At 41.4% G+C, this 27,501-nt stretch overlaps 3 protein-coding genes across 3 annotated transcripts; 1 reads left to right on the plus strand and 2 right to left on the minus strand.

Annotated features, from left to right (window-relative positions):
• Window positions 1–617: 617 nt before the first annotated feature.
• LOC137821763 (uncharacterized) lies at window positions 618–4,916 on the plus strand. The gene is made up of 6 exons (XM_068626509.1): window positions 618–1,045; window positions 1,235–1,402; window positions 2,662–2,878; window positions 3,522–3,788; window positions 4,183–4,451; window positions 4,569–4,916. The coding sequence occupies exons 1-6, from the start codon at window positions 701–703 to the stop codon at window positions 4,734–4,736; spliced, it is 1,434 nt and encodes a 477-aa protein (XP_068482610.1). The 5' UTR covers window positions 618–700; the 3' UTR covers window positions 4,737–4,916.
• Window positions 4,917–7,841: 2,925 nt separating this feature from the next.
• Window positions 7,842–8,291, minus strand: LOC137822384 (uncharacterized). Its single transcript, XM_068627271.1, has one exon. The coding sequence runs from the start codon at window positions 8,289–8,291 to the stop codon at window positions 7,842–7,844; it is 450 nt and encodes a 149-aa protein (XP_068483372.1).
• A 3,305-nt stretch (window positions 8,292–11,596) lies between these two features.
• Window positions 11,597–15,508, minus strand: LOC137820598 (serine/threonine protein phosphatase 2A 57 kDa regulatory subunit B' kappa isoform-like). The gene is made up of 3 exons (XM_068624759.1): window positions 15,184–15,508; window positions 13,236–14,414; window positions 11,597–12,405 (listed from the first exon to the last, which is right to left on the minus strand). The coding sequence occupies exons 2-3, from the start codon at window positions 14,394–14,396 to the stop codon at window positions 12,046–12,048; spliced, it is 1,521 nt and encodes a 506-aa protein (XP_068480860.1). The 5' UTR covers window positions 14,397–14,414; window positions 15,184–15,508; the 3' UTR covers window positions 11,597–12,045.
• Between the last annotated feature and the right edge of the window lie 11,993 nt (window positions 15,509–27,501).

A 27,501-nucleotide genomic window follows, 5' to 3' on the forward strand; every position in this document is an offset into this window, starting at 1 on the left:
GTGAAACGTATTTTTGATTTTGTGGCAACAATTAACTTTATTCAGATTATTATTACAGGAAGAGCAAGTTCTCTTGAAGAATCTCCAAATTTAACTTCCATGTTTTTAGAAATTCAACTAAGTGATTTGAATGACACATTTTCTCCTAATGTAAGTAATACAATTTATTCTAATTTAATATATAATATTTGAATTATTCTAAAAATGTATGTTGTAAATTTAAAATGAAATTTGATATTTATATTTAGATGAACAAATTATTATGGGCTCGTTCTTTCGTCTCATGGTATCCTTTACAGTAAAGTAGTGACCATAAGGAGATTAATGGTGGTGGTGGTGTCTATTCTTATAGCAATAATAAAAAATATTATTATTAGAGTATAAATTTTAAAAAAGTTAATCATTGTAATATAATGAATCTGTTTTGAAATGTCTAAAAAGAAGTTATTTGGTTTTAAATTCTAAAAAAAGTTATTTTTAGTTCATACTATGTGACACTCGATAATAGTATGTATTTTTGTTCATTGCAAAAGAACATTAAGGAATATGTATTTTGTAGAAAGTCCAATGTCATTTTAGATAACATCATTAATACAAGGTACAACGTGAGCCATATTCATGAGATAAATGTGACTTATTTATTTTAAACCCTAAATCATTAACTAAGTTTCTCTCTCCTTTGGAGCAGTTTGAACATTGAATGTACGGGCCTGACTCCGATAACATTGGCGTTAAGGTTTTGCGTAGCGTTGCGGGCAGAGTGGAAGTAGAACACACTTGGCGGATGGAGGAGAATTGGAGAGGTTGCAATTCAGGAATGGTGTTGGAAACCCTAACACAAAGAGGTTGGTGTTTGGAAGACACTGATCAATTGAAGGCCATCATCCACATTCAATCTGCACTCGCCGATGAACATTCTCAATTCCTACGTTGTGTCGAGTCAGAGCTTCTCAATTCGGACCTTCGATCTATTGGCGCCAAGTCCTTACCCCAACCCTCTCTTCTGCGCAATGCTTCGTCTCTTCACGGCCCAAAAGTTCTTCAGGCAATATCTTCACCCTCCGTCTATTAAAACTAGGGCTGGTGAAATTTGTGTTTTTCATTTTCATTTGTTTTTTTGTTGCAATTCCATTTCTGATAGGATTTGGTAACTTGGTAAGCTTATGGATTGGTGCTGTGGCTCGTTTTATTTATTTGTTTATTTTCAAATTGAAAATTTGTTGGCTTTTAGCAGATAACTTCGGTGAGGGATATATCTCAGAGTAGCGTGGATGAGTTTTTGAGGAATTCAGGTAGTCGGAGAGTTCTCAGATTGGGTCTCACTGATGGTCACTCCGAAATAACTGCTGTGGAATATTCTCACGTTCCTTCTATACCTGACAATGTTGTTCCGGGTACTAAGGTAATGCCGTTCTTGCTATGTATTTCAGCAACTGCATGTACCTTTATGATTGTGAGTTTTGACCGAATGCATGGCATAGTCTATAATAAACCTTTTAAATTACATTGATTTATATCAATGTTATAAATGGGGAAACCCTGTTCTTTGATATAATGAGATATTGCGAACACATGAAGCCTGGAAACATGGTACGACATACACCTAGGAATACAGGAAATTTTTTAAATTTAGTGCTATGGATATTAGGAAACATTGCTGCAAAGTATAGATGCAGAATATTGGTAAAGAAATGGACATTGATCATTTCTTATTAATTCATAACTATTGGAAAGGAAGACATGGATAGTTTTGCTTTAGTTCATAACTACCCCCAATTCCTCTTGGGGAACATAGCTGCACTTTTGGAGTTGAGTGGTAGAAGATGCATGCATCATCCATCAAGTTTTTTGATTTAATGTCCATCGTCATCAATTAGATCAAAAGAACAAATTCACTCGCACAAGATGATAAATTAGTGAATTCTTCATAAAATTTTGTCTTTAGCTCGTGGAAAATATGTCATCCTTAAAATATGTATTAGAATTGTTAGAAAGGTCAACTTCTTAGAATAGTTTAACTTGTTTTTGGTGATACCTATCTATCACCTACGTGTAGTCTTTTCAGATCTTCTCTCTCTATCTTCGATAGATGGACTCTTATAAATTCATGAATCTGCTGGGATGTATCAATCTCTCCTAGGCATTCTTTCTCATATTTTCACTCTCAAGTGTGTCTATATCTATATATAATATACACACACACACACACACATATATATATATATATTTATAAAATTGGATACTTTGATACGTAGCTGACCGACCTGTATCCCTAATTTATTCCTTCAGTTTTTTCTTAAAAAATATATATAAGAAAATTGGGTACTTTCAGATATGTCGCCAGAAGTATATGGGGAGTATTGATGTATGAGTATGGACAACTCTAAAACCCTTCATTTACACGTGGAGCTGAATTGCTGTATGTTTGGAACATTGATTGATACAATTGTTATATTCTGTTTATCATCATTAATCTGTCTTGATTGGTGATCTGGCTTTATGTTACATTGTTTGTGACATGTTTGTACCTTAGTGATTATGTGATCTATTGGTTCTCTCTTATGTTATGTGTTTATTCTTGAATCTATATTTGTATTGTATGTGTCAATTTCAAATCAGTTTTACCTTTTATGATACTGTTGTTGTGTTCCCATTGGACAGATCCGTTTGGAAAATAAAGTTGTAGTTCGCAGTGGAATTGTTTGCTTAAATCCTAAAGTATTGACTGTATTAGGAGGTGTTGTTCAATCACTCTACGATGAATGGGAGATGAATAAAAAATATTCAGGATTCTCCCGATCATCTTTAAAAAAGCTAGAGAATCGTGATACAGGTGGTCCTCCACAGTTTGTGAAGCTGCAGGTTGGATCTTACTCAGGTCAAAAGGAACATTTTTTGTCATTCTTTCCCTTTTATTTTGTATTATGTGCACTGTCTCTTCAACATTGATTGTGATTTTTTTTTGTCATTATTGTTCATAATCAAGCGATTCTTGCTATTTTCACAGAATTGGAATTGATAAATAAGTAAATTGTTATATGGATGATGATCATTCATGTTCATCCTGCCTCCTCTTAAGGATATTTTTGTTTTTGACGTATTATTTGCAAGGACTGCTTGATGGAGTAAATTACATTGACCTCCAATATTTGTCAAATCTCATGGAAGCAACTCTTCAAATTTTTAATGTTACACCATCACATTGTTAGCTTTTGTAATACTGATACCTCCTATTAAAATTTATCAGACCAGTTTATACAGAGAAAAGAGATTCCCTTTTATACCATTTCCATTCCCTTGAAATTAACCGGGAAGGGAAAAAACTAATGGCCAATTTGCAGGATTCAGTAATCTCAAGGGAAGTTAGTGAAATCTACTAGCCTTAACGATTTCTGGAACAAATATGGATATTTTATGTGTGTTCTAACTTCTAACAATACACCTTCAAACACCAAATGTTCTGTTTGTTCAGAATTCATGATAGTTTGCATGGAATTGACAAAAGCAGTGTTCTCCTACAGGTATTACAGATTATAACTCTAGTAGAAGTCATAAGCCAATTGCTGATGTTGGTGAAGCTGAGAAGAGACAAACAGGTATTGCAGATTATAACTCTAGTAGAAATCGTAAACCAATTGCTATGCTTGGTACAACTGAGACGAGACCAACTGATATCCAGCAAGGCCCCAATCAGAAGGCAGATATTTTGGATGCAAATCAAGAATCCAATCTACCTCAACAAAGAGCTCAAGACAAGGCTAGTAGTTCAGGCACAAGGCCAAAAGAAGGTGCTTTCTTTGTTTTATATTTTTGTTCTAAGTGCTTTTGGTATATGTGTGTGTGATCATCTTGAGGTGCATCTGAAAATGAGTCCACAACAGGAAAATGTCTTTCTGGAAGATATTCTTTTTTCACTTATTATTTTTAGTTGGTTGAAATGGCTTTTGCTTGCCAGGTGACAGGTGCCCTGGAAAAAACTGCCTCATAGGTTGGATGTTTTAATTGATATGAACAATCAGACTTTCTGCATCTCTTTGGGAATGAACTGACAATTAAGTTACATATGCATATAAAATAGGAATCAAATCCATGCCCTTTTTGCCCGAACCATTTTTATTAATTATTGAATGCTCTTTCTCTCAAATGGAATTAGTGTGATATTGATGTTTGACCTGTTTACAGTTGTGGAATCTGTTCCTGTGCAAAATCAAGCAGCTGCCCAAAAATTACTTCAGAAGCTGAATCAACCAAGTCAGAATGATCGACGTGGTAGGGGTTGGAAACATAGGGGCAAGGGGAAAGAAGATGATCCAGTTGTATTCACTCTGGAAGAATATGAAAACAGAAAGGCGCAGACAAAGCTTACTAATATAGAAAAGGATCGATACATTAGTCATGATGAGGATTTTGCTAGGCACCTTCAAAATCAACTAAACCTTGAGGATTCTCGGGTCAGTACCTTACTCTTTTAGTAATATTTATGAATTATGTTGTGTTGTTTTATTTTCTTCATCACTTATAATACTTGGTCCAATGTCTTATTATCTTATATGACTTGACTTGTTTAGGTAGGATTGGGTTTGGGTACTTATGAAGCCAAGGCACAGGATATTAGGATAAGTATGTTCACATATGAAAGGGATTCTGACAGCAGCCATCAAATGGCACAAGGAGGAAGAGGAAGGGGAAGGGGAAGAGGAAGGGGGAGAGGAAGGGGAAGAGGAAGGGGGAGATGAAGATATGGTTAACTAAAATATTTGTTCCTTTTTGTTTCTTATGAAGATGAAAACCGTGGTTCATAATGGTATCGGTTCCGTGGCAGAATCGAATGACCGAACCAACTATAGCATTGTGATCAGTTTTCAAGGTGATGAATCTTGAAAAAAAGGTGATAAACCTTTGGGCTTTCTTTGTTACGTGTATAGTTTCTTGGGTATTTCATTCCTTTTTTCCATAGCCTCGCTGATTTTCTCATCTCCAACCCGACCGAATTCCCTTGTATACTTGCATTATAGGTCCATGGTGCATTAGTAAAGAGAAATGTGCAACATAAAGAAACTGTAGAATGAAGATATAATTCGCTTATTATAGAATTTTTTTCACCAACACAAAATAAACAGATTATTAAGTTCTTGGAAATTTAGCCATGGTTCAAAGGTTGTCGCTAGAACAAAACAGATAAAATGACGTAGTTAGTTGCAATCTTAAAACTTAAGCCACTATTTCATTCTTCTAGATGTAGGGCTTATATTGTTAGCGCTGACAAAAGGGTGGTTCGAATAACTTCTATTTCGAAATTAATGGATTGGATATGTAAACTTCATTAAATTATTTTGATCCATTAAAATTTTAATTTAAAATCTGGTCAATTTTATAAAATTTATTTCAATCCATCCATTATTTTTTCATAGACGGATAATTCATCCATAAAATTAGTATTTTTAAGAAACTAAAAAATATATTTTAAAATTAAAAATAATTATATTTTAAAAATTTGAAAATATTTTATTTAAAATGTAGTTTTGAAAAGGAAAATTTAAGAAAAAAAGTCGGATTAATTTAAATTCATTAGCAATGATCAAAAGATCTATTAAATTTTAAGAAATAATAGATGAATCATTAACTAACCACAATGAAATGCATGAATTTCTTTCAATACAATTTTTTATATTTTAAAATGGATGGATTTATTTATGGATGGTGTAGTAGAATAAACCCAAATGGAAGACCATCTACCAAATATAATCTCTAATCACAAATCGATAACAAAGATGATGTCGCAAACATAACTGGAAAAAAGATAAACAAGAAATGAGCCATGCACGAAAGTATTTTAATTTAATTAAAGTGTTAATGAATTTTAATTTATGTTCATGAAAGAATTCATCATCATAGATATTATAACACAATTTCTCTTTTATAATGAATTCTCACTCAACTTATTGTCATTATAGATTCCTAAATATAATAACATAACCATCAAAATAAAATAAAATAATAATAATAATAACCATAAAAATAATAATAATAATAATAACCATCATAACTAACTTTCATAAACATGTCTATATAGGAGAAGGCACGTGAACGTTGTTTTTCACACTAATATAAAACGTCACTAAGGTAGTTGTTTTAAACATCATTAGTCTCAATAGAAGCTAATAGATTAGACACTCTATTGAGATTGTTCACCATAGATCTAGAAGACAATATCTTTTACTGAACAATTTGATGAAGCTAGATGGTCTAAGAATCTTGACAAGATTTTTACTGAACCAATCTTCACAAATCTCTACATTGGTTCAATAACAAGACTCACTTCCTTGCCACTGAGTCCATTATAGGCTTAATCACCAAGCAAGTAGATCAAATTCTAGCAATGAAAGAACACGCTTGCTAGTAGAACCTTTGTAATCATATTAGAGAGATTATGACTATTGAGACCTTTATGAAGTAAAAATTAATGTTAATGTGTTTTGTTATTTCATGATAGACTTTGTTCTTTGCTAAATATGTAAGATTGTTGTTGTGATAATAAACAGTGACTACCTACTCTTGCACCCTGAACTCTCTAGCTAGACCTTGCAGCCACAATGCTTCCTTCATCACTTAAATCATTGAAATGTATTATGCTTTAGTGGTTGATAAGGTTCATATTATGATCAAAGGAAAGTAAGATTTATCAAACATAACTTATAACAAATGAACATTCAAAAACTCATAACAAAAGAGTTTAGATCCAAAACCAATTGGTAGAAACATTTAAACAAGGTTTAAGAACAAAACTAACCCATTAGATTGAAGCCTTTTGAATGATTAATTCATATGAATAAAGAATAAGTGATTTAGTTAGTTAAAATGCTTAAATGTTCTTGTATGGCCTTGTAAGCCTCTCGGTTTTAGAGTTTAGATTTATAACTCAAGGAAAAAACAAGAACAACTAAATACAAAAGATGAAAGAGAAAAGATATGAAGAATAAGAGCTTACAAAGCATTTTTCAAGAATATAAAGGTATATGTACAAAGGGAACGTATAAGAAGTTTGAAAAAGATATTATAAATTTAAATGATTAGTGTAATATCCTTGTAAGTAAAAATATAGAAAAGATATATTTTGTTTCTTTAAAATAGAAATAGAAGACAAGTAGTTTGGTTATAAGGATAACACACAAAAATAAGGACCTTGGTTGACAACATGGGAGAACCAACCAAATAAGGCATAAACTCTTCATCTTCTTGTGAAGGCCTTGTTTAGAAGGGATAGAACACCAAGCAAGCCTTAAGTGTTTCATCTTCCATGACCATGCTTATATAAGTATGTGAGCTCTTCATTGTAACATAACTAGCAATTGAATAAGAATTGGTCGTGAGTTTTGACTCCATTTGTGAATAAGAGGTAAGTCCTCAACCTTAGAATATTATCTTTAGTTTTCCAAATTCAAGTGGTGATTTATTTCTTCCTATCATTTCTAGTCACAATTACATCATCTACATAAACCAATATGGCCCTGTTTACCACATCCAAAGCAGGTATAATTGTTAGTATTAAAATCATTGAGTTTCTTGTTGTTATACTTGTTGGAGGATTGATTCTTGATGTTGTTTTTCTTCAAGAACTTGTTGAATTTCCTGGTCAGCAAGCTAAAAGCTTCTCCATCACTGTTCTCACTTGATTTTTGACAATCTTTGTGACCAGCAACCTAGCAATGCTTCTGACATGCTTCTCTTCATGCTCTTGATCATTTAGCCTATTCATCTCCAATTCATGTTCCCTAAGCTTTCCAAACAAGGAAGTTGTTGGTAGTCAAATATTTGGATTCAGATATGCCTGTGACTTTGGGCTACCAAGATCTGTCTAAACACTCGAGGATCTTGATATTGAGTTCCTCCCTTTCAAGGATAATTAGATGGTTGACAATGTGAGTGAACCTCTTTTGAACATCAGCAATGGTCTCCCCTTTTTTCATTTTGAACATCTCATACTCTTGGATTAGAGCATGCTTTCTTGCTCTCTTTACATTATTGGTTCCTTCATGAATAACTTCAAGAATATTCCATATTTCTTTTGCTGAAGCACATTGTGATACCCTGAAAAACTCATCAGAATTTAGAGCAGATGTTATGATGTTCTTAGCAATGCAATCAAACTTCGCCTTTTTGCTTTCAGACTCAGTCCATTGGGACCAAGGTTTTACAGTAGAAACATTATCTTTTTCATCTTTTGGAATAAAAGGTCCATTTTCAATGGCATCCCAAATTCTTCTATCAATTGATTCCACAAAGATCTTCATTCTTACCTTCCAAAACTGATAATTCAAACCACAAAACAGAGGTAGCTTGTTAATTGAAGCATCCTCCCCAAAGGGTAGTTTTTCAGTCATAAAAAGATTTTAGGATCGAAAACTTGAATGACTTTCAAGAACGTGTCTCTTGATGCCAATTGTTAGAAATGTAGGCCTTAAACAAGTGTGTGTGGGGGGGGCTGAATTGTTTATGAAAGATTTTCGCAAATGTTGAAGGTAGATTGAAAGCCAATGAGGAATCAATGAAGTATAAATCTATTCAGCCAATTTCAAAACTGTTTTTAATGTGATTCCAGAAAATCAACCGGTTGTTTTTGCGAAATAATAGGTTGTTTTTATCAACAGTGTTAAAAACAAAGCAAAAACAGTTTTAAAAGAGATAGAAAGATTCACACAAGATATTTATATTGGTTCACTCTTAACCAAATGCTACATCCAATCCTCAGCTAACCACTGAGAATTCACTAGGCAATCAAAAACTTTGATTACACAACACACACCAAAGTGGTGATCTTGAACCCTTCAAGAACACACACCACCTTTGGCAAAACACCACAGATTTCAGAACATCTTTTGAATATGCACTACACTAGTCTTTTACAGAAATACAATAATCAAATGAAAGAGAACGAAATACACCTGGGAATGATCAAAGATAAAAACAAACTTGATACATCACAATCCTATTCCACTCTTAGAAAATATCAAAAGCTTGAAGCAATCTCAGAAAAATTGATTTGAAAGTGTTATCTTGAATCAATAACAACCAGGAGCGTATAACTACTTATTTATACTCCAAACAGTTGTTAAAAGCATTTAATGCAAGGGTCAAAACAATTTTAAATCAATTAAAACAGATTAAATCAACTTCAAAATCAACGGAATTCTATTAAGATTTTCAAAAAATTAACCAATTGAAAACACGAAACAATCGGTTGAATTGTCTTGACAGCAAAGTCAACCAAATTCAAGCCTTTTCAAATTCTTTTCAAAATACTCTAAGTGTAAAGCAACCGATTGAATTGAAATTTCAACAGGTTGATTTTCCACTGTCTTTAGAAAACATCTCTTTTTCAAAAGAACTTGAATCAACCAAACTTGGATCAAACTTTGAGTGGATTAACAAATTTAAACTACACAAGACACACACACTCAACCAGCAACAGGGTCTTCAAGCAATCCACTTGGATTTGGAGACATCAAAGCATCATGTTCAATAAAAAGTACAATTATTGTTTGAATACTTAACTACTCCTAACAAAAAGAAACCTGAGTATTATTCAGATCTCAGCCACTCCTAGATAATACACAGTATTGTTTAGACAACAATCACTTATGACTATCTCACTGAGTATTGTTTGAACTGCAACCATGATGACACATATTTTGTACATACATTTATAACTTTATTCTAAAGTGAATGTGTTTTCCATATGCTTCATTTTCAGTTTTTAAATTATTTCCTTTTAATAATAATAAATTAGGTTCATTTTTATGAAGAATTACAATAACACTCAATCCAATAGATTACACTCTCTAACAACTAGATTAGAAGATCACTTGATTAACTTGAATTGCTTAGCTTGCCTTGTTTTTGTTATTCACCTTCAATCTCTCTCTCTCTCTCTCTCTCTCTCTCTCTCTCTCTCTCTCTCTCTCTCTCTCTCTAAAAGGACAAAATGCATTAAATACATCAAGTTTTTTAAGCTTGATGAAGAAAAATCATCAGAATAATTGAAGTTGTTCAACGCCATCAAGAAGAAGAGAGAGAGTTGGAGATATACCATGCCAAATTGCTACTGAGATTTGGGAAAGAATACTCATTGAGTCAGAAGTGATTTGGGAAAGAATACTCATTGAGCCAGTAGTGGCTAGGGAAAGAATACTTGTTGAGCCATGAGTGACTTTGAAAGAATACTCGTTGAGCCATGAGTGACTTTGAAAGAATACTGGTTGAGCCAGAAGTGACTTAGGAAAGAATACTCATTAAGATAATAGTGGTCTGGGAAAAAATACTTAAGGGATTAGCCAAGAGTGACTACGAGACCTAAAAATACTCTAGTTTACTTCACAGAATTAGCCTGTCTGGTTGAACTTGGTTTGTTAGTCACGAATTGGATGTAGTCTATTGCAACAAACAAACCAGGATAAATTATTATGAGTATTTTCTCTCTTCCTTGTCTCCTTCATTTTGCATGTTATAATCATCTACACTAACTCAAGAATGAGAGTTATTGTGAGAATACAAATCTAAGTTTTTTTATCAAAGCATGTTAAAACTAAGTATTTGATTTGCATTTGTATTGATTGGTCAAACACAAGAAATATGAATTGATCACTCAATAAAGAAACACAGTAAAATATGTTAATCAAGTCATTCATTTGAGATGTAAAATCTGCTTTTGATATGACTAGTTAGACTAAAATATCTAAGGATAAAACAACCTTCCAAATAAGTTTGTCTTACCATAATTTATGAGATGTTGAAGATACGAACAAAACCTGTAGAAAAATATTTATGAAAAAAATTATCTTTCAAAATTCGTTTTTTAACAAATTAGTGTAGGTCAAACTTGCATTAGGTGTAATCTAGCATACACAAGAATCACAATTTGATTATTAGTCAAAGATATTAAAAACATCAATTGAAATTAGCTTGTTGTGTCAAACATAGTACATTAGACGATAGAGTAACCATCTGATTGAAATATCATTTGAACATCATCTTTTAAAGGATATTTGCGGAAAAAATTTAAATTTAAATTAACACAATTCAACTTTCTCTTGTTGTGATTTCCTATTTTTCATAGTTGATATAGCATGGATGAGTTGCTTCATCAAAAACAATTTTTTTAGAACAAATTGTCAATAACTAGTATCTTTCTAATAGTCTATTATCATCATTCTCAGGTCTTGTGTATAGAATGTTTTCCTAAAAAGAGGTCTTGTGTATACAATGTTTTCCTTTAGAGGATTTGTTGTGTCCAATAAATAAAAATCCAGTTGTACGAAAGAATCTCAAATAACGATAGTGGCGATTTTTTAAAACAGATTGTTCGTAACTAGTATCTTTCTAGAAATCTATTATGAGCATCTTCATAGTTCTCTGATAAGATTACCATGCATCCTTTACATACGAGATTATGAAGAGGGCATCAGAGAAAAAGGATCGAGAAGTAGAATTATAATGAAAATATTAACTTTCAAAATTATTACTCTAGAAACTATATCTGAAACATTTTTTTTCTAATTCGTCCACACTACAAAATTCCTACCATACATGAAAATCAAACTAAGAAAATCATCTACAGTACGGTTACTAGTTTTCCCAAAACGATAGAATGGAACACAGCACATACGTATGTTTGATTTGGTATCTCCAGTAGAAAGGCTGTATTATACAGACATCTACATACATAGCTTTAGCGTATGGCACCACATCGATTCTGGTACAACGTCTTCCTCACTGCATAATAAAAGTGGGGGCCAGCCAGGTCATTAGGTAGTAAGAAGTGGGTGGTGCTGACACAGCAAATAATTGCATGCGTGACTGCACCGACACCACCAACAAATACCCTTCAATTCCCACAACACAAGCAACACGCTCTAAACAATTTTGAAGCCAAACCTCTAGGATTTAGGATTTACAAACCTAAATGGCATTGCAAATGCATCTTAAAACATGGCAAAACGCAAGAACCATGTTGCTAAGTAATTCGAACATTCACACTAGCATTGTTAACTAGCATGCCACAGAACATGCAGGAGATGCTAAAACATCACCCACTACAGCTATAGGTTGGACATTGGCAATGGCAGCAGCTTCAAGACGCTCCCATGTTACTCTTCGCCGCTCAGCTGCGGCGCTTGACCTTGAATCTTCCTCCTCCAACTTATGTTGGCAGGCAAACACCAGTTCCTCATCCATCTGAGACAGCATCTTCCTCATGTTCTCGGTGTGGTTGAGCACTGCTCGGTTCCAGTGATATTGGGTGTTATGCACAAGTGCTGTGAACACAAGAGGCAGAATCACCTGCCGGTTTTGGGAGACAATATCGAAGATGTGTTCGTTGTTCCATAGCAAATGAGCACGTTCAGCCACCTGAACAAATATGTGAATAAGTACACTTATAGATGTTCTTCATAATAGAAATACTAATAACATGCCCTCTAATACACTTTTATTAAGGTTGAAAATTTTATTGAAAATAAAAAAACTGTGTTGTCTAGATCTCACTCCGTATTCAATGAGATCCATTCATGATTTTTGTAATTTATGATAAATTTTAACTAATAATAAAGAGGGTATCAGAAAAAGTTTGTTGAAGAATATATGGCCAGACAGTGTTTCATCACAGTTATCATCACCAAAACAATGCAACAATCTAGTCTTTTACTGAAAGGTGGAATCGGTTGCATCGATCAAACAAACCATTGTATATATCACGTTTATAGAAGAAGTCATTGATCTCTAAACCCTTCTTAAAGGATTTTTCCAGTAGTTTGCTTCTACAGTTTCTTCCACACACTTGACATGTCCAATTCATCCAAGGTGAGATTGTTTCTAGACACTTTTCTATTTAATGCATTACGCTTAATCCTATCTTGTCTGATATGTACACTCATCCAACACAACATTCCCATCACAGCTCTGAAACCATGTAAATTGTAACTAGAAATTGCATTGCATGACACCAAGGCTACATCAATGTATATATCCAAGTATATCAGAAAAACTAATTAATATCAAAAGAGCCAGAAAAAAGGATTCACAACATAATCGTATTTAGAAGCAGAATCCAATTTCTTACTATTTTACGCGGAAGTTCTCTCAATAAGGTGAAAGGAATATGTATTAAGTTTTGAATCGACAAAAGCTTACTCTTTCAAAAGAAAATGAAGCTAAAAAAGCAGCAGATTAACTGAAATTACCTGGTAATGATAGCTATTAAGACAGCAAGCTATTCGTCTGAACAGTGGGACCATAACCTTCTGAAATTCAGTCATGATTGTCGCATCCAAAATCTCTTCCAACTCACTTATGAACATCAACTCCTTTTGGCTATTTGTTACTGGCCAGTACTTCAGGAGCCCTGTTATCACCGTGCTTGCCAGTGTTGGATCCTTATCAATGAACTGTACAACACAATATGTTAACTGCTGATGATAACTACTAACAGATTTAGGTTTGTGTAAAGGTATTAAAACCCTACACAAAAACATTTTGTGCTCCTCCTTCAATGGCAACGCAAACCCACAAATTACACTCCCAAAAATCTCCAGCAACTCAGCAATTCCATTATGACGTTCCGTCTCAAAAACAAAACGATAGATGATATCGCTGACACATTTCCGTATGAAAGGCCTGTGTACCATGAATTTCCCATAGATTCTATGCAGAATTGTTTTCAGGCAATCTCTTTCTCTAGGGTCCTCAGAATCAAAAAGGTCAAGCAATCTAACAATGAAAGCATTATCAATATGCAATTTTGCCACCTTTAGATCAAGCGCATTATAATTTATGAATTGAAGGAGTAGATCATAAACAATTTTCAGGTTAGACCAGGAAGGATCAAACATTAGCTCTTCATCTTCTGTTTCTCCACCACTAGCACTAGCACGAAACTTAGGTGGGAAAACCCTGAACAAGTTACTTGCACACATTTTACACATTGCAGCTATTGATGGTTCTGTGAACTTTGCAGATCCAGAAGAAACAAAATCAACAAGCTCTACTAATGTTTGGTGTTTAACATCTTCCTCTTTGCAATTCTTATCAGGATAATTTATATTATAAACACTGCAGCAAAGATTCAACTTACTGATAAACAGGTTGTGCTTCTGTATATTTGAAACATCTTTAAAAGATACATGGGGATCAACTGCTTCCACTCCAGCACTCAAGCTTGCTGGAAATACCGCTGATGATACCCGCTTAACAGCATTTAATTTGTTTGAAATGGCAACCCCAACATTTGTACACTGAAAGACATTTGCAAAAGTAGTAGCACTCCCAGAATCACTCTGGGCCGAATCTGAGGTGTCAGATTTTGGCACCTTCTTAGGCAATTTGCTAAGAATTTGCTTTAACATGGTGGCAATGCAGCAAACCTAGCAGACAGAACACCAGCATGAGTTTCTCACTCAACCGAAATCATACGCACTCCTTTTATTGATGAAATGAACCAGAAGAGCACCCGAAAATGTGCAATCATTCAACAAAAAAGCAAACTAAGACCCGCGTATGAGAGTTCATAGCGCAACTAGGACCAATTTTTCGATTAAACCAAGTACAAAAGGATAAACTAAAGAAAAAAATGAACAAAAATCCTGTAAAGAAAGAATACAAAAGCACAACCAATCTAGACAAAATCAATAGGAAAACATCACTCTTGCACAATATGTGTCGATATAATAAACAGTAATTCGAAAAATGCATTCGGGGCATCTTCCAAAGAACTACAAAGAGCAACAAATTCTAACCAGATCTAAGGCTTCTTTGCAGAAGTCAATAGATAAGGATGATTTTCATTATGTTAAAGCCAGATGAAGTTCATCTGAACAAGTATTAAATAAAAACGAAAAGAGCAGGAATCAACTAACAGTAAATTAATACAAATTTAAAAACTTTGCAGTTGAAGCAACAGTGGATGGTAAAACCCAAGATCGGGGTCTAAGTTAAAGAAACTACAAGGAACTTGAGGAAGCATTAAAGCATTGCACAATCCTTGAACCTTACGTGACCAATACCAGACAATTTTATTCATCAAGAAAATAGTTAAAAGAGACTTCTAAAGAAGAGATAACATAGAAATCAGTAGATGAAAGAATTTAAAAATCTTTAAAGGTGGTAATTGAGATTGAAGAAGAAACGACCAACCTGATTTGTTTGGGAAAGAAAAAATTGGGAAGAAGAGAGGGAGAAATAGTCAAAGAAAGTGTATGCCAATTTCCATAGGATTGAGTAAGAAGCATTATAGGGAGAGAGAGAGAATTTGATTTGTTGGGTGGTGAAGAAAAAGAAAGAGTGTTTGACGTTGAAAACGTGAGATTTGTTTATGGTTGATTCGGAGAATAGAGAGAGGTGAGACCCTATCTGGGAATTTCCATGACCAATTCATATATTGAAGAGGACAACCGATGCGACATGTTACTTCGCTACACCGCTTCTCAACCCCACTTCTACTTTTCATTTTCTACTTAGCGACTTTAGTCTCTTCATTTTTATTTTTTTCAACTTTATTTTATTAATGGAATTGTTTAATTTAATCTATATGTAATATTTATTGAAAATTTTATTTCCTGAACTATAAGATTATTTTTTTTATTAGAGAACATTAATGTGTTTATTTGTTACATTATCTTTTTGATACCTATAAGTGTACGGGCTAGCTATTAAAAAAAGTGAGAAAAAAAATTCTAGTAGATTTTAAAGAGTAAAATTCTAAATGAGGTCATTTTGTTAAGATATAGAGAACTAGGTGCAAGTATACATTATTAAAAACAAGTCATCCAAGATTTTGATGATAGAAATCAATTTGGTAAATTTAATGAGTGTTAAATGTGAATCAACTTAAGTCGCTTTAGTTAAGCATCACATGACCCAAGTACAAAGAATTTATGAAGAAGTGAGGGTTACATGAAGAGCTAGAGATCAACGGATTATAGTAGATGACTCTGATGTTACATTGCACATCTATGTTAGATTGAACATATACCACGAGACCAAAAGTTATAGTTATTAGTCAATGTTTATATCTTTCTACATAGAGCACAAGAGTCCAAGTGCAACAGATCAATTGTGACTTAACTCATCTATCCTACGTCATGAGACAGAGACAATTGATGTCACTAGCACCAATCTCCCCCTCAATAATTTCCCTCCTAGAAATTAAACTTGTGACATTGGCTCTGATACCAATTGTTAGATCAAGAGCTTACCACTAGACCAAAAGTTATAACTACTAGTTAGGGCACAACTTTTTCTTAAGATATAGTAGTCTAAGTATCTCAATTCAATTGTGACTTGGTCCACCTAACTTACACCATATAGAACAATTTATTCTACCTGCAACAACCTACAAGATTGTCTACCTTTTGATCTGATGCTTAAAAGAATGAAGAATGATAGGATCTTGATCAACTTAATAGGTGTTTGGAAACTCAAAACTCCATGAAAGAACTCACATAGCTTGCAAAAGCATGTGTTCATGGTGAGTCAAATTTGCGACATGTGAAAACCCATATAGAAAAAAGAACAAGTAATAAAAGAAAATAAAAAATGGATTGAGAAAAGAGATTGATAGAACATGTCACCTTCAAAAGAATTCTTAAAGGATAATTGTCATGAGGATTCACCACTCGAAAAGGTTTTTCAAGATAAAAATCAAAGCAAGAGAAAAAAAAAACTCTCAAGACTCTCAGATTACTCATAAGGAGAAATTTCATTCAATCTTTAAAAGTGATTTTCAAAAAGTGAGTGACTCTTATTTATAGATATATGTCACGACCTAGGATGTAGAAAAGACACTTGTGTGTTGAATGTTTAGAATCCTAAGTACATTCATAAAACTAATTAAGACTAACTAATCCTATGATTAGTACTTAAGTTAATTTTTAACTAAACATGTCACATGAATTAAGAAAAAGATGCATGGTTTGTTCCTTGATTTGAGAAGTTAGTGGGAGAAGCACATGGGTTACTCCAAACGACATAAGGTGGCACATGCATATTAGTTGACATGATTTATTAGGTCTCGATCATAGAGCTTTCAACAAAATTGAAAGTCTTTGACCAAACGAGACAAATAACATTTCTAGAGTTTATATGAGATGTGTTAAAATGTGCATTGACCTAAATAGCTTTAGCACGTCTTTCAAGAGATCTTTAATATTGACTTGTGCTTTGTGAAATTTTTTTGATAGGTGTAAAGATGAAAGTATTTTATATAACATAGAATAAAATTATAAAGAATTTTTTTAATTACAACATTAGCTTAAAACATTATAACATAATTAAATAATATAAATAAATAAATAAATAAAATTCTCATAATTAGTGACATACTTTAGCCAATTTTAAAAGTTATTATAATATTTTCAATACCATGTATTATATTATGGTAAAAAATTTGAAAAACTTTGTTCCTGCTAGGGAGATGGGACCTAGAGAACTGTTGAAGTCTTCTTCTCCTTCCTTCGGTCGGGCAGGTGGTTGAGTGATGAACTGGGATCCTTCTCTTCCTTCTGCTTATCTTTCGGCACTCGGGACTCGGTCGCCGGGTGAACACCGGATGGTGGGGGTACCTGCGAAGGCACTCCGACGCTCAAGTCAGTAAAGCGGGTGGTTAGCTCTCAGGTAGGTGAACAGTAATAATGACATACCTTACTCCTTGAAATGCGTGCTATTTATATTATTCTAGTGGGCCTACCTTGTTGGGCCCGTTTATCGAGGTGGATACCGCTTAGGGTTGCATTACCTAATTCTTGATGATGGATTAGCTTCACTGATCTCGGTCTGAGCGTTAATTGTAATGGGGTTCGGCCATCGGCCAAATTCCTGTGGTCTTTGGCGGTTTCGGCCAAGCCTTCTAAGGCCTCGGCCTCTCAGCATAAGTCTTCAAAGGCTTCGGCCTCTCGGCACAAGTCTTCAAAGGCTTCGGCCTCTCGGCACAAGTCTTCAAAGGTTTCTGCTCCGGCCGTTCGGCCAAGTCTTCAAAGGTTTCGGCCCCGGCCGGTTGGCCAAATCTTCAAAGGTTTCGGCCCCCCGGCCGGTCGGCCAAGTCTTCAAAGGTTTTGGTCAGGTTCTCATGGTCTCAGTCAGGCTGACACGGCATCGGGCAGCCGGGTGGGTCCCGATCTCTCCCCCGTACCGGTACACTTGCCCCCCAGGCTCAAGGGCAGACGCGTGAGTTATGTCCGATGAGTCTTCAATAATGGGACTCGGCCGGTCTTCCTAGGGCGTGCGGTTGTTTTGTTTCTCGAGGTGTGACGTGATCTGGGCGGCGTGACATGACCTTTGGTGACGTGATGTGATTGGCATTAATGAGGGGTTTTTTGGGCGGGAAGTATTGTGAACCGTTGGATCTAAGAGATCTAACGGTTGAGATTGATTCGACGCTTCGAATTCCGAGGCCCATGGGCCCTATAAATAGGGGTCTCCAACAGTGTCGAGACCTTGCATTTTCTGAGTGAGTTTGTGTGATAGTGGAACCTTCCCTCGCCCACTTCTCTGAGAACAGAGTGACCGTTCGGTCTTTTGGCAAAGCTTCACCTCGTTTTTCCAAGGTTAGTGATGTCAACCGTGTCTCGGCCAACGTCAGGGTCGTCCGGCCATTCTTCCCCCTCTCCCGGTTGCCCCTCTTGTGCCCTTGGGCTTTCTTCCTCTTTGTCAACTCCTACGTCAACCTCTTCTTCGTCAACCTCTTCATCTGCCACCGATTCTTTATCGGTTGGGATGGCCGAGGGGTCACCCATGGTAGAGGTGGTTAGGGGGGACGACCCGGTTAACGCCGTTGACCGATCGGATTCCCCTCTTACTATCGTAGTTGCCCGGCCGGGCTCTCCCCCTGCTAGCGCTGGTGACCGGTCGGGCTCACCCCCGACAGCTGTCCCACTCGCGGATTTTAGTTGGGTGGATCCTAGGGTTGTTGAGTTCTCGTCCACTTATGGCACCGAGAAGTCTGTGGCCAAGTTTTTGGCCAAGTACCCGGTGTTGAAAGCGGGCGAGGGTTCTGACGATTCCAGGGATCCAGACTACTTCAGGATCTTGCCGTGTGGGCCGACCGAGCGGGTGTGTCTGGATCGGGCTGGTGCCGGTCCTCCTTTTTTCTATATGTATGTTTGCTTCTTCTCCGACCTTCGCGTGTCTCTCCCCTTTGATAAGTTTACAATGGGCGTCCTTCGGGCGCTCAACGTGGCCCCTACCCAAGTACACCCAAATACATGGGCGTCCCTTCAGGCATTTCGCTTGTTGTGTGACGTTATGCGGCTTCGCCCAACCCCTTCTTCTTTTCTTTGCTATTATGGCTCTCATCCCGGTCGCCTTGCTTCTTGGCTATCTTTGGCCGGTCGGCCAGGGAGTGTTTTGTTCGACCCTTTCGCGGTCTCGTACAAGAGGTTTAAAGAGAGGTTCGTCAAGGTTGTCATTCGGCCCGAGGCGACGGCCTTTTTCTTTGACCGGGCAGGTCGGTCTCGGTTTCCCCTGTATTGGACTTCCAAGCCGACGGAGTTTAAGTCTTGGCCGAGGCCAACGGAGGGCGAGGAGGTGGAGATTCTCTCCTTCTTCGATGCACTCCCAAGGAAGCTTCCTTGCCGATCACTGATCGGTGCATATACCGAGACAGCGCGTTGGGCGACCATTAGGGGTATGAGGCTCGTCCTTTGTTGTGTCGGTCGGTGTTTTTTATTTCTGTTGTTCTAACTGTTTTGGTTTGCAGCTACGATGGCTCAGGAGAAACCGGCCGGCGTCAGCGTCTTCGACAAGTATCGGGAGAGGGCGGCTGCCCGAAAGGGACGTCAGAGTATTGATGTTATTCCCTCGACCGCCCATGGTGCTGGAAGGGGCGAGGCCGGTCCCTCCCATAAGTCCAAGAAGAGACCGAGGGATGGAGGTAACATTGCTACCACCCATCGTTCCCCCGGCTCTCTGCCGACACCGCCTCCTCCCCGTGAGGTTGTTGAGGCGATTCCTTTGTCCCCTCGGCGCGTGGAGCAGGCGTCTGGGCATCAAGCTGGAGGCCACCGGTCTTCGTCCTCGGCCCTGGATCTTCTTGGGGGGAATCACAGGTTCATGCGAAGAGTTCGCGTGGCTCTCCCCGAGGGGACTCGGGAGTCGCTCCGGTCGGTCCCCCCCATTGACTTGGTGAGGAGCGGCCTAGAACTTATGTGCCGATCAATCGTCCTCGTTGAGCACGGGGTTGAAGGCCATGACCGGCATGCCGAGGAGGTGACTCGGTTGGAGCAGGAGCTGGCCGAGGCTCGTGAGGATTTGCAGCGGTCCTTGGCTGCTAATGCTGAACTTTCGGCCAATGCTGCCCGGGAGGCTGCTGAGAGAGAGCTTGCCGCGAAGGATGCCGCTCAGGCGAGGCAGCTTTTGGCTTCGGCCAAGGAGGAGGCCCGAAGGGCGGCGGCCGAAGTCGTCGAGGTGAAGAAGATGGCCGAGGAGAAACTCTCATCTTCGGCCTCTGAGTTGGCCGCCCTCCAAACCGCAAAGGAGCAGGTCGAGGCTGAGCTCGACCAAAATTATGAGGAGTCGGAGGAGTTGCTCCAGCAATGCTTCGACCGGGCGGTGCGCCAGGCTCATGTGCTTTATGGAGGGCCGCCGGCCACTGGTTCATTTAACATGGACTATGAGGTTTACCAGGGCCGGCTGGTTCCGAGTGCTGAGGTGGGGGCTTTGTCGGCGCAGGAGGCTTCGGCGGCCGGGACCAATGAAGGGGAGGCCGTGGCTCGGGTCGACGAGGTTGAGGCCGAGGAGGGGGAGTGCATAGAGGTTCAGGAGTAGGTTTTCCCTTAGCCGGGGTGTGGCCTTTTCTTGCTCTTTTGATTTCCTCCGAGGCCGGGGTGTGGCCTCTTTTGCTTTGGTTTTTTGATGTATCGCCTAATATGTTTGTTTATTAATGTGTCGTCCTGTTTTCCTTTCATCATTTTGGTGTGAGAATTGACAAGTTACTCAATCGGTCTTCTAAAAATATGGGCGACTGGCCATTTAATTGCGAACGTAAAATTCGAGCAACTGAAAATGTTGGCGGCCGGCCATTTAATTGCGAATGTAAAATTCGAGCAAGTAAAAATAAGGGCGGCCGGCCATTTAATTGCGAATGTAAAATTCGAGCAACTGGAAATGTGGGCGATCGGCCATTTAATTACGAATGTAAAATTCGAGCAACTGAAAATGTGGGCGATCGGCCATTTAATTGCGAACGTAAAATTCGAGCAACTGAAAATGTTGGCCGCCGGCCATTTAATTGCGAATGTAAAATTCGAGCAAGTAAAAATATGGGCGGCCGGCCATTTAATTGCGAATGTAAAATTCGAGCAACTGAAAATGTTGGCGGCTGGCCATTTAATTGCGAATGTAAAATTCGAGCAAGTAAAAATAAGGGCGGCCGGCCATTTAATTGCGAATGTAAAATTCGAGCAACTGGAAATGTGGGCGATCGGCCATTTAATTACGAATGTAAAATTCGAGCAACTGAAAATGTGGGCGATCGGCCATTTAATTGCGAACGTAAAATTCGAGCAACTGAAAATGTTGGCGGCCGGCCATTTAATTGCGAATGTAAAATTCGAGCAAGTGGGAATGTGGGCGATCGGCCATTTAATTACGAATGTAAAATTCGGCCAACTGGAAATGTGGGCGGTCGGCAATATCTGTGATCGTCGAAATTCGAGTAGGTATAATACGGCGTTCGGCCACTATTTGCGAATGTTGGATTCGGCGTGCCGGCACTTGCGATGTTAATCGAGCAAGTGGGCATTCGGCGTGCCGGCACTTGCGATGTTAATCGAGCAAGTGGTCATTCGGTCGGCCGGCACTTGCGATGTTAATCGAGCAAGAGGGCGTTCGGTAGGCCGGCACTTGCGATGTTAATCGAGCAAGCGGGCGTTCGGCAGGCCGGCACTGGCGATGTTAATCGAGCAAGTGGGCAGCCGGTGGGCCGGCACTCGCGATGTTAATCGAGCGAGAGGGCGTTCGGCGGGCCGGCACTCGCGATGTTAATCGAGCGAGCGGGCAGTCGGTGGGCCGGCACTCGCGATGTTAATCGAGCGGGCGGTCGGCGGGCCGGCACTTGCGATGTTAATCGAGCAAGTGGGCGTTCGGCCAATACTTTCGGTAGGATATTTGCAACACTTTTGATGAAAACGCCTCGTTAAAACCTCCCTGGTTGGGTGAGGAAAGAGTGCGTGATTTTATTGATTTTAGCTGTAATAGAACTTGAGGTGCGTGGCATTCCACGTCCTCGGTACAATTTTTCCTGACAGCCATTCTAAATGATAAGCCCCTCCCTGCGCAACTTCTCGAACTCGGAAGGGTCCCTCCCAGTTGGATGAGAACTTCCCTTCATTTTTTCTTGCGTCGCTACGCATTCTCCAGACAAGATCGCCCTTCTGGAAACCTCTCGGCCGGACTTTGGTGTTGTACCGTCTGGACGCCCGGGCTTTGCAGGCAGCCTCCCGAATCTTGCTTTTGTCACGAAGCTCACTTACCAAGTCAAGGTTGACCGCTAGGCTTTCCTCGTTTAGGGTGAGATCGAACATCTGTCGTCGTATGGTGGGCTCGGCCACCTCTACCGGGATCATGGCCTCGGTTCCGTATGTCAGGCTGTAGGGCGTTTCTTGTGTGGTAGTTTGGGGAGTGCACCTGTACGCCCAAAGTACCTCGATCAACTCCTCGGTCCATCGGCCCTTTGCTTTGCCCAGACGCTTCTTCAGCTCGTTGAGTATGACCTTGTTGGCGGCCTCGGCCTGCCCATTGGTTTGCGGGTGTTCCACCGAGGCTGTGACGGACTTGATGCCCAGGTCGTCATAGAAGGATTGTAGGCCTCGGTCGATGAACTGTCGGCCATTGTCAGTTACTATTGTGTGTGGGACGCCGAATCGGCAAACTATGCTCCTCCATACGAAGTTTTGTACATTCTTCGCCGAGATGGAGGCGAGGGGCTCGGCCTCGATCCATTTGGTGAAGTAGTCGACTCCCACCAGGAGGAATTTGGTCTGCCCCTTCCCTGGGGAGAATGGCCCGATAATGTCCATCCCCCACATGGCGAACGGCCATGGGGAGATGATGCTATGCAGTTCTTCCGGCCTGGTGTGATGGAGGGGGCCGAACTCTTGGCACTTGGGGCATTTCTTCACATATTCGGCACAGTCGCCTTGCATGGTCGGCCAGTAGTAGCCGGCCCTCAAAACTTTGGCGGCCATCGTCCTCGTCCCGGCGTGATTTCCGCAGATTCCTTCATGGATCTCGGCCAGGATGTACTCGGCCCTTTTGTTGGTGATGCATTTTAGCAGGGGGGTCGAGTAGCCTCTCCGATACAAATCTTCGTTAATCATGGTGTACCGGGCGCATTGCTGCTTCATCGCCTTCTCTTGGCCGGCCTTGCATGTGCCGACCGTTAGATATTGGATGACGGGTGTCATCCAGTTTTCGGCGTCGGCCTCTTCTTCTTCGATAGCCAGACACTCGGCCTCGGCCTCCGTCACACTAGGGTGTCTCAGCCATATTTGTATGACTGACCTCTGGTGGCTCTTCTTTTTGGTGATCGAGAGCTTGGACAGGATGTCGGCCCTTTTGTTGTCCTCCCTCGGTATGTGTTGCAAGGGCGCTTTGTTGAAGCGGGCGATACTGTTTTTGGCCGCGTGGTAGTACCGCTGCAGCAAAGGCTCTTTAACCTCGAAATCTCCGTTGACTTGGCCGACCATCACCTGGGAGTCGCTTTTGCATGTAACCTCGCACGCTCCCATGTCGTAAGCTAGGTTCAGCCCGGCCAGCAAGGCCTCGTACTCGGCCTGATTGTTGGTCGCCCGAAATCCGAACTGGAGGGCTTGTTCCAGGAGGAGGTCGCCCGGCCCTTCCAGGACGACTCCCGCCCCACAGGCTGTTTTATTTGATGAGCCGTCCACGTAGAGAGTCCAACCGTCCGAGAGGGTGGGCAGTGGTGTCAGCTCGGCCGAGAAGTCGGCCAAGCATTGAGACTTGATGGCGCCCCTCGGCTCATAACGTATGTCGAACTCGGAGAGTTCGACCGACCATCCTATCATCCTCCCTGCAAGGTCCGGTTTAGATAAAATTTTGAAAATAGGGTAGTCGGTTCTTACAGTTATGGAGTGATTTTGGAAGTAGGGGCGCATCCGTGTTGCCGTGAGGACGAGTGCGAGAGCCACCTTCTCAATCATCTGATATCGGGTCTCGGCCGAATGGAGGGTTCGGCTGACAAAGTATATGGGTCGCTCCTCGCCCTCGGCTTCCTGCACTAGGGCAGCGCTGACTGCTTCTTCCGAGACTGCTAGATATACGAGGATTGGGACGTCGGGTCTCGGCTTCTGGATGACGGCCGGAGATGTGAGGAACTCTTTGAATTTTTTGAAGATTTCCTCGCATTGGTCGTCCCAGACGAATTTTTTGCCTTTACGGAGCAACTGAACGATCGGCCTCGTCCTCTCGGCCAAGCGGGGGACAAATCGAGAGAGGGCGGTCAGCCGCCCAAGGAGTTGTTGTACCTCCTTCACGGTGTTCGGGCTTCTCATGCTGAGTATGGCCTGGCATTTGTCGGGGTTGGCCTCTATCCCTCGGTGGGTGAGCATGAAGCCTAGGAACTTTCCTCCCTCCACCCCGAAAGTACATTTTTCGAGGTTGAGTTTCATGTTGACCCCCCTTAGGGCCTTGAAGACCTCGTCCAGATCCTTCAGATGTTGCTCGAACGAGTCGGACTTCACGACTATGTCGTCCACATAGACTTCTACCGCCCGGCCTATTAGACCCTTGAAAATTTTGTCCATGAGGCGCTGGTAGGTTGCCCCGGCGTTCTTGAGGCCGAACGGCATGACCTCGTAGTAGTAGTTGGCATCGGCCGTCATGAAGGCCGTCTTCTCCTTGTCCCGCGGGTGCATGCTTATCTGGTTATAGCCAGAGTAAGCGTCCAGGAAGCTCATAATTTTGTGGCCGGCCGCCCCATCCACCAGTCGGTCAATGTTCGGGAGGGGGTAGGTATCCTTCGGGCATGCGTTGTTGATGTTTCTGTAGTCGACGCACATCCTCCAGTTACCGTTAGGCTTGGTAACCATGACGACATTGGCCAGCCATATCGTGTATCGGGCCTCCCTTATGAATCCGGCCGACAGGAGCTTGCCGGCCTCCTCCTTCGCTGCGAGTCGTTTTTCGTCGCCCAAGTCCCTCTTCTTTTGGGAGATCGGACGGGCTTCCTTAAATATGGACAGCCGATGGGTGATGACATCCGGACTTACTCCCGGCATGTCGGCCGGCGTCCATGCGAACATGTCGACATTCTTTTTTAGCGCGGCGTGCATGACCTCGGCCTCGGCCGCCGCCAAGGCTGTCCCTACAGCCGTGCTGTGCTCTTCGTCGAGGAGGGGGACTCTCCTCAGCTCCTCTCTTGCCTCTAGCCTGTCCTCGGTTGCCTGGGGATCAAGGTCCACTAGTGCCACGGTTGGCCGGGTCTCCCTAGGCCGGTCCTTCCTGGGGGAGCGGTCCTTTCGGGAGGACTTTCTCGCCCAAAGGGGAGAGGTGTCTGCCCTTAGAGGCTCCACCCGGAGGCTCTCGGCGTAGCATTCCCGTGCTTCTTTCTGGTCCACGTGGACCGTGAGAATGTCTCCTGTCTTCGAAGGGAATTTCATTGCGAGATGAGGGGTTGATACTATGGCCATCAGCCGGTTGATGGATGGTCGGCCGAGGAAGATGTTGTAGGAGGTGTTGGCGTCGATGACCAGGTACCGAATTTTGATGGTCCTGGTGTTCTTCCCCTCTCCGAAGGTGGTGTACAAGTCGATATACCCCTTGGTACCCACCCTTTCGCCCGAGAATCCTACCACGTGGTCGTCGTATGGCATCATCTCGGCCTCGGTCATTCTCATGGCCTTGAAAGTTTTCCAGTAGAGGATATCTACCGAACTTCCTTGGTCCACGAGGGTCTTCCTTATGGTGAATCGATCTATGTCGACCGCTATCACCATCGGGTCGTCTTGCTGGCGGTAGTCCACGCCTTTAAAGTCTTTGTCCGTGAACGTGATGGGTGGCATCCTTGGTCGGAACGCCACGGCGTTTACCTGGTGTACCGCCCGGAGGTGCTTCTTCCGGGCGTTGTTTGTGCTTCCTCCCCCGGCGAAACCGCCGACTATGGTGTTGATAACCTCTCGGTTACCTCTCCTATCGCCCTCCCTTGGGAGATCGTCCCTGCGAGGGGGGTCGGCCCTTGCGGGTTGCCGGTCGCCTCTGTTGTTTTGGTTTTCTCGGCCGCGCTGAGGTGACCTCGTCCGCCTGGGAGGATCCGCCCGGCCTGGTGGGTCTCGGCCATTCCTGACGAACCGGCGGAGATGCCCAGCCTGGATAAGTTCCTCTATCTTGTCCTTAAGGGCCTGACACTCGTCGGTTGAGAGTCCGGTGTTCTGGTGGTACCGACACTGCTTCCTCCGGTCGGCGTTATTTGGGCTGGCCACCTTCCTTGGGGGAGGGATCAGCTCGGCGTTAAGGGCTTCGTCCAGAATCCTTCCCCGCTCGGCCGTTAGGGGTGTATACCTCGAGAAACGGATCGGTCGGTCTCGGTTTTCCCGGCGCCGGTCCGTTCTCTGTATCGGCCGAGCCTGTCGGTCTTTTTCTTCCTTCCTCTCTCCACCGGCCTCGGCACGGGCCTGGTTGCGGAATTCTCTAAGCTCCTCCAGCTGCATGTACTTAGCGGCTCTCTTTCTCAGCTCGTCCAGGCTGTCGGCCGGCTGCATGCATAGGTTGTCGGCAAAGGGCCCCGGGCGCAGGGCCGTCAGCATGTGGTGCATAGCGACATCCGGACTCAGATTTCGGATGCTCATTGCCACTTTGCTGAACCTATCTACGAAGGTTCTCAGCGACTCTCCTTTCTCCTGGCGGATGCCTACCAGGGCGATTGAGGTCAGGTGGTGCGGCCGGCTGGTCGCAAACTGTGTTTCGAACTTTGCGATGAGCGTGGCAAAGCTATCTATGGAGTTGGGTGAGAGCTTGGTGAACCAACTAAGGGCTGCACCCTTCAAGGATGTGGGGAACACTCGGCACAAGACGGCGTCGTCCGAGGTGTAGAGACTCATATGGGTGGTGTAGGCGTCCATATGCTCGTCCGGGTCGGTCGACCCGTCGTATCGGTCTCGGTTGAAACCCTTCCACTTCTCAGGAAGTGGGACTTCGATGATGTTGTTTGTAAAGGGGTGACGGCGGTTCGGGTCGGCCGTCAGGGTCGTCCGGGTGGACCTGATTAGGCACGACTCGTCGCCCGTTTCAGTCTCGCGGGGAGGGGGTCGGCCTCTCGGCACAAGTCTTCAAAGGCTTCGGCCTCTCGGCACAAGTCTTCAAAGGTTTCTGCTCCGGCCGTTCGGCCAAGTCTTCAAAGGTTTCGGCCCCGGCCGGTTGGCCAAATCTTCAAAGGTTTCGGCCCCCCGGCCGGTCGGCCAAGTCTTCAAAGGTTTTGGCCAGGTTCTCATGGTCTCGGTCAGG

The sequence above is a fragment of the Phaseolus vulgaris genome, chromosome 9, assembly GCF_000499845.2.
Source record: "Phaseolus vulgaris cultivar G19833 chromosome 9, P. vulgaris v2.0, whole genome shotgun sequence".
Classification (NCBI taxonomy): Eukaryota; Viridiplantae; Streptophyta; class Magnoliopsida; order Fabales; family Fabaceae; genus Phaseolus; species Phaseolus vulgaris.

What these genes read in the sequence shown, in the direction of transcription:
- LOC137821763 (XM_068626509.1), top strand. Translation starts at nt 701, where the DNA reads ATGTACGGGCCTGACTCCGATAACATTGGCGTTAAGGTTTTGCGTAGC. An exon ending in GCAGGTTGGATCTTACTCAG is followed by an intron (nt 2,879 to 3,521) that starts GTCAAAAGGAAC and finishes GTTCTCCTACAG; the next exon opens with GTATTACAGATTATAACTCT. An exon ending in TAAACCTTGAGGATTCTCGG is followed by an intron (nt 4,452 to 4,568) that starts GTCAGTACCTTA and finishes TGACTTGTTTAG; the next exon opens with GTAGGATTGGGTTTGGGTAC.
- LOC137822384 (XM_068627271.1), bottom strand. Translation starts at nt 8,291, where the DNA reads ATGAAGATCTTTGTGGAATCAATTGATAGAAGAATTTGGGATGCCATT.
- LOC137820598 (XM_068624759.1), bottom strand. Translation starts at nt 14,396, where the DNA reads ATGTTAAAGCAAATTCTTAGCAAATTGCCTAAGAAGGTGCCAAAATCT. An exon ending in TTAATAGCTATCATTACCAG is followed by an intron (nt 12,406 to 13,235) that starts GTAATTTCAGTT and finishes ATATTTGTTCAG; the next exon opens with GTGGCTGAACGTGCTCATTT.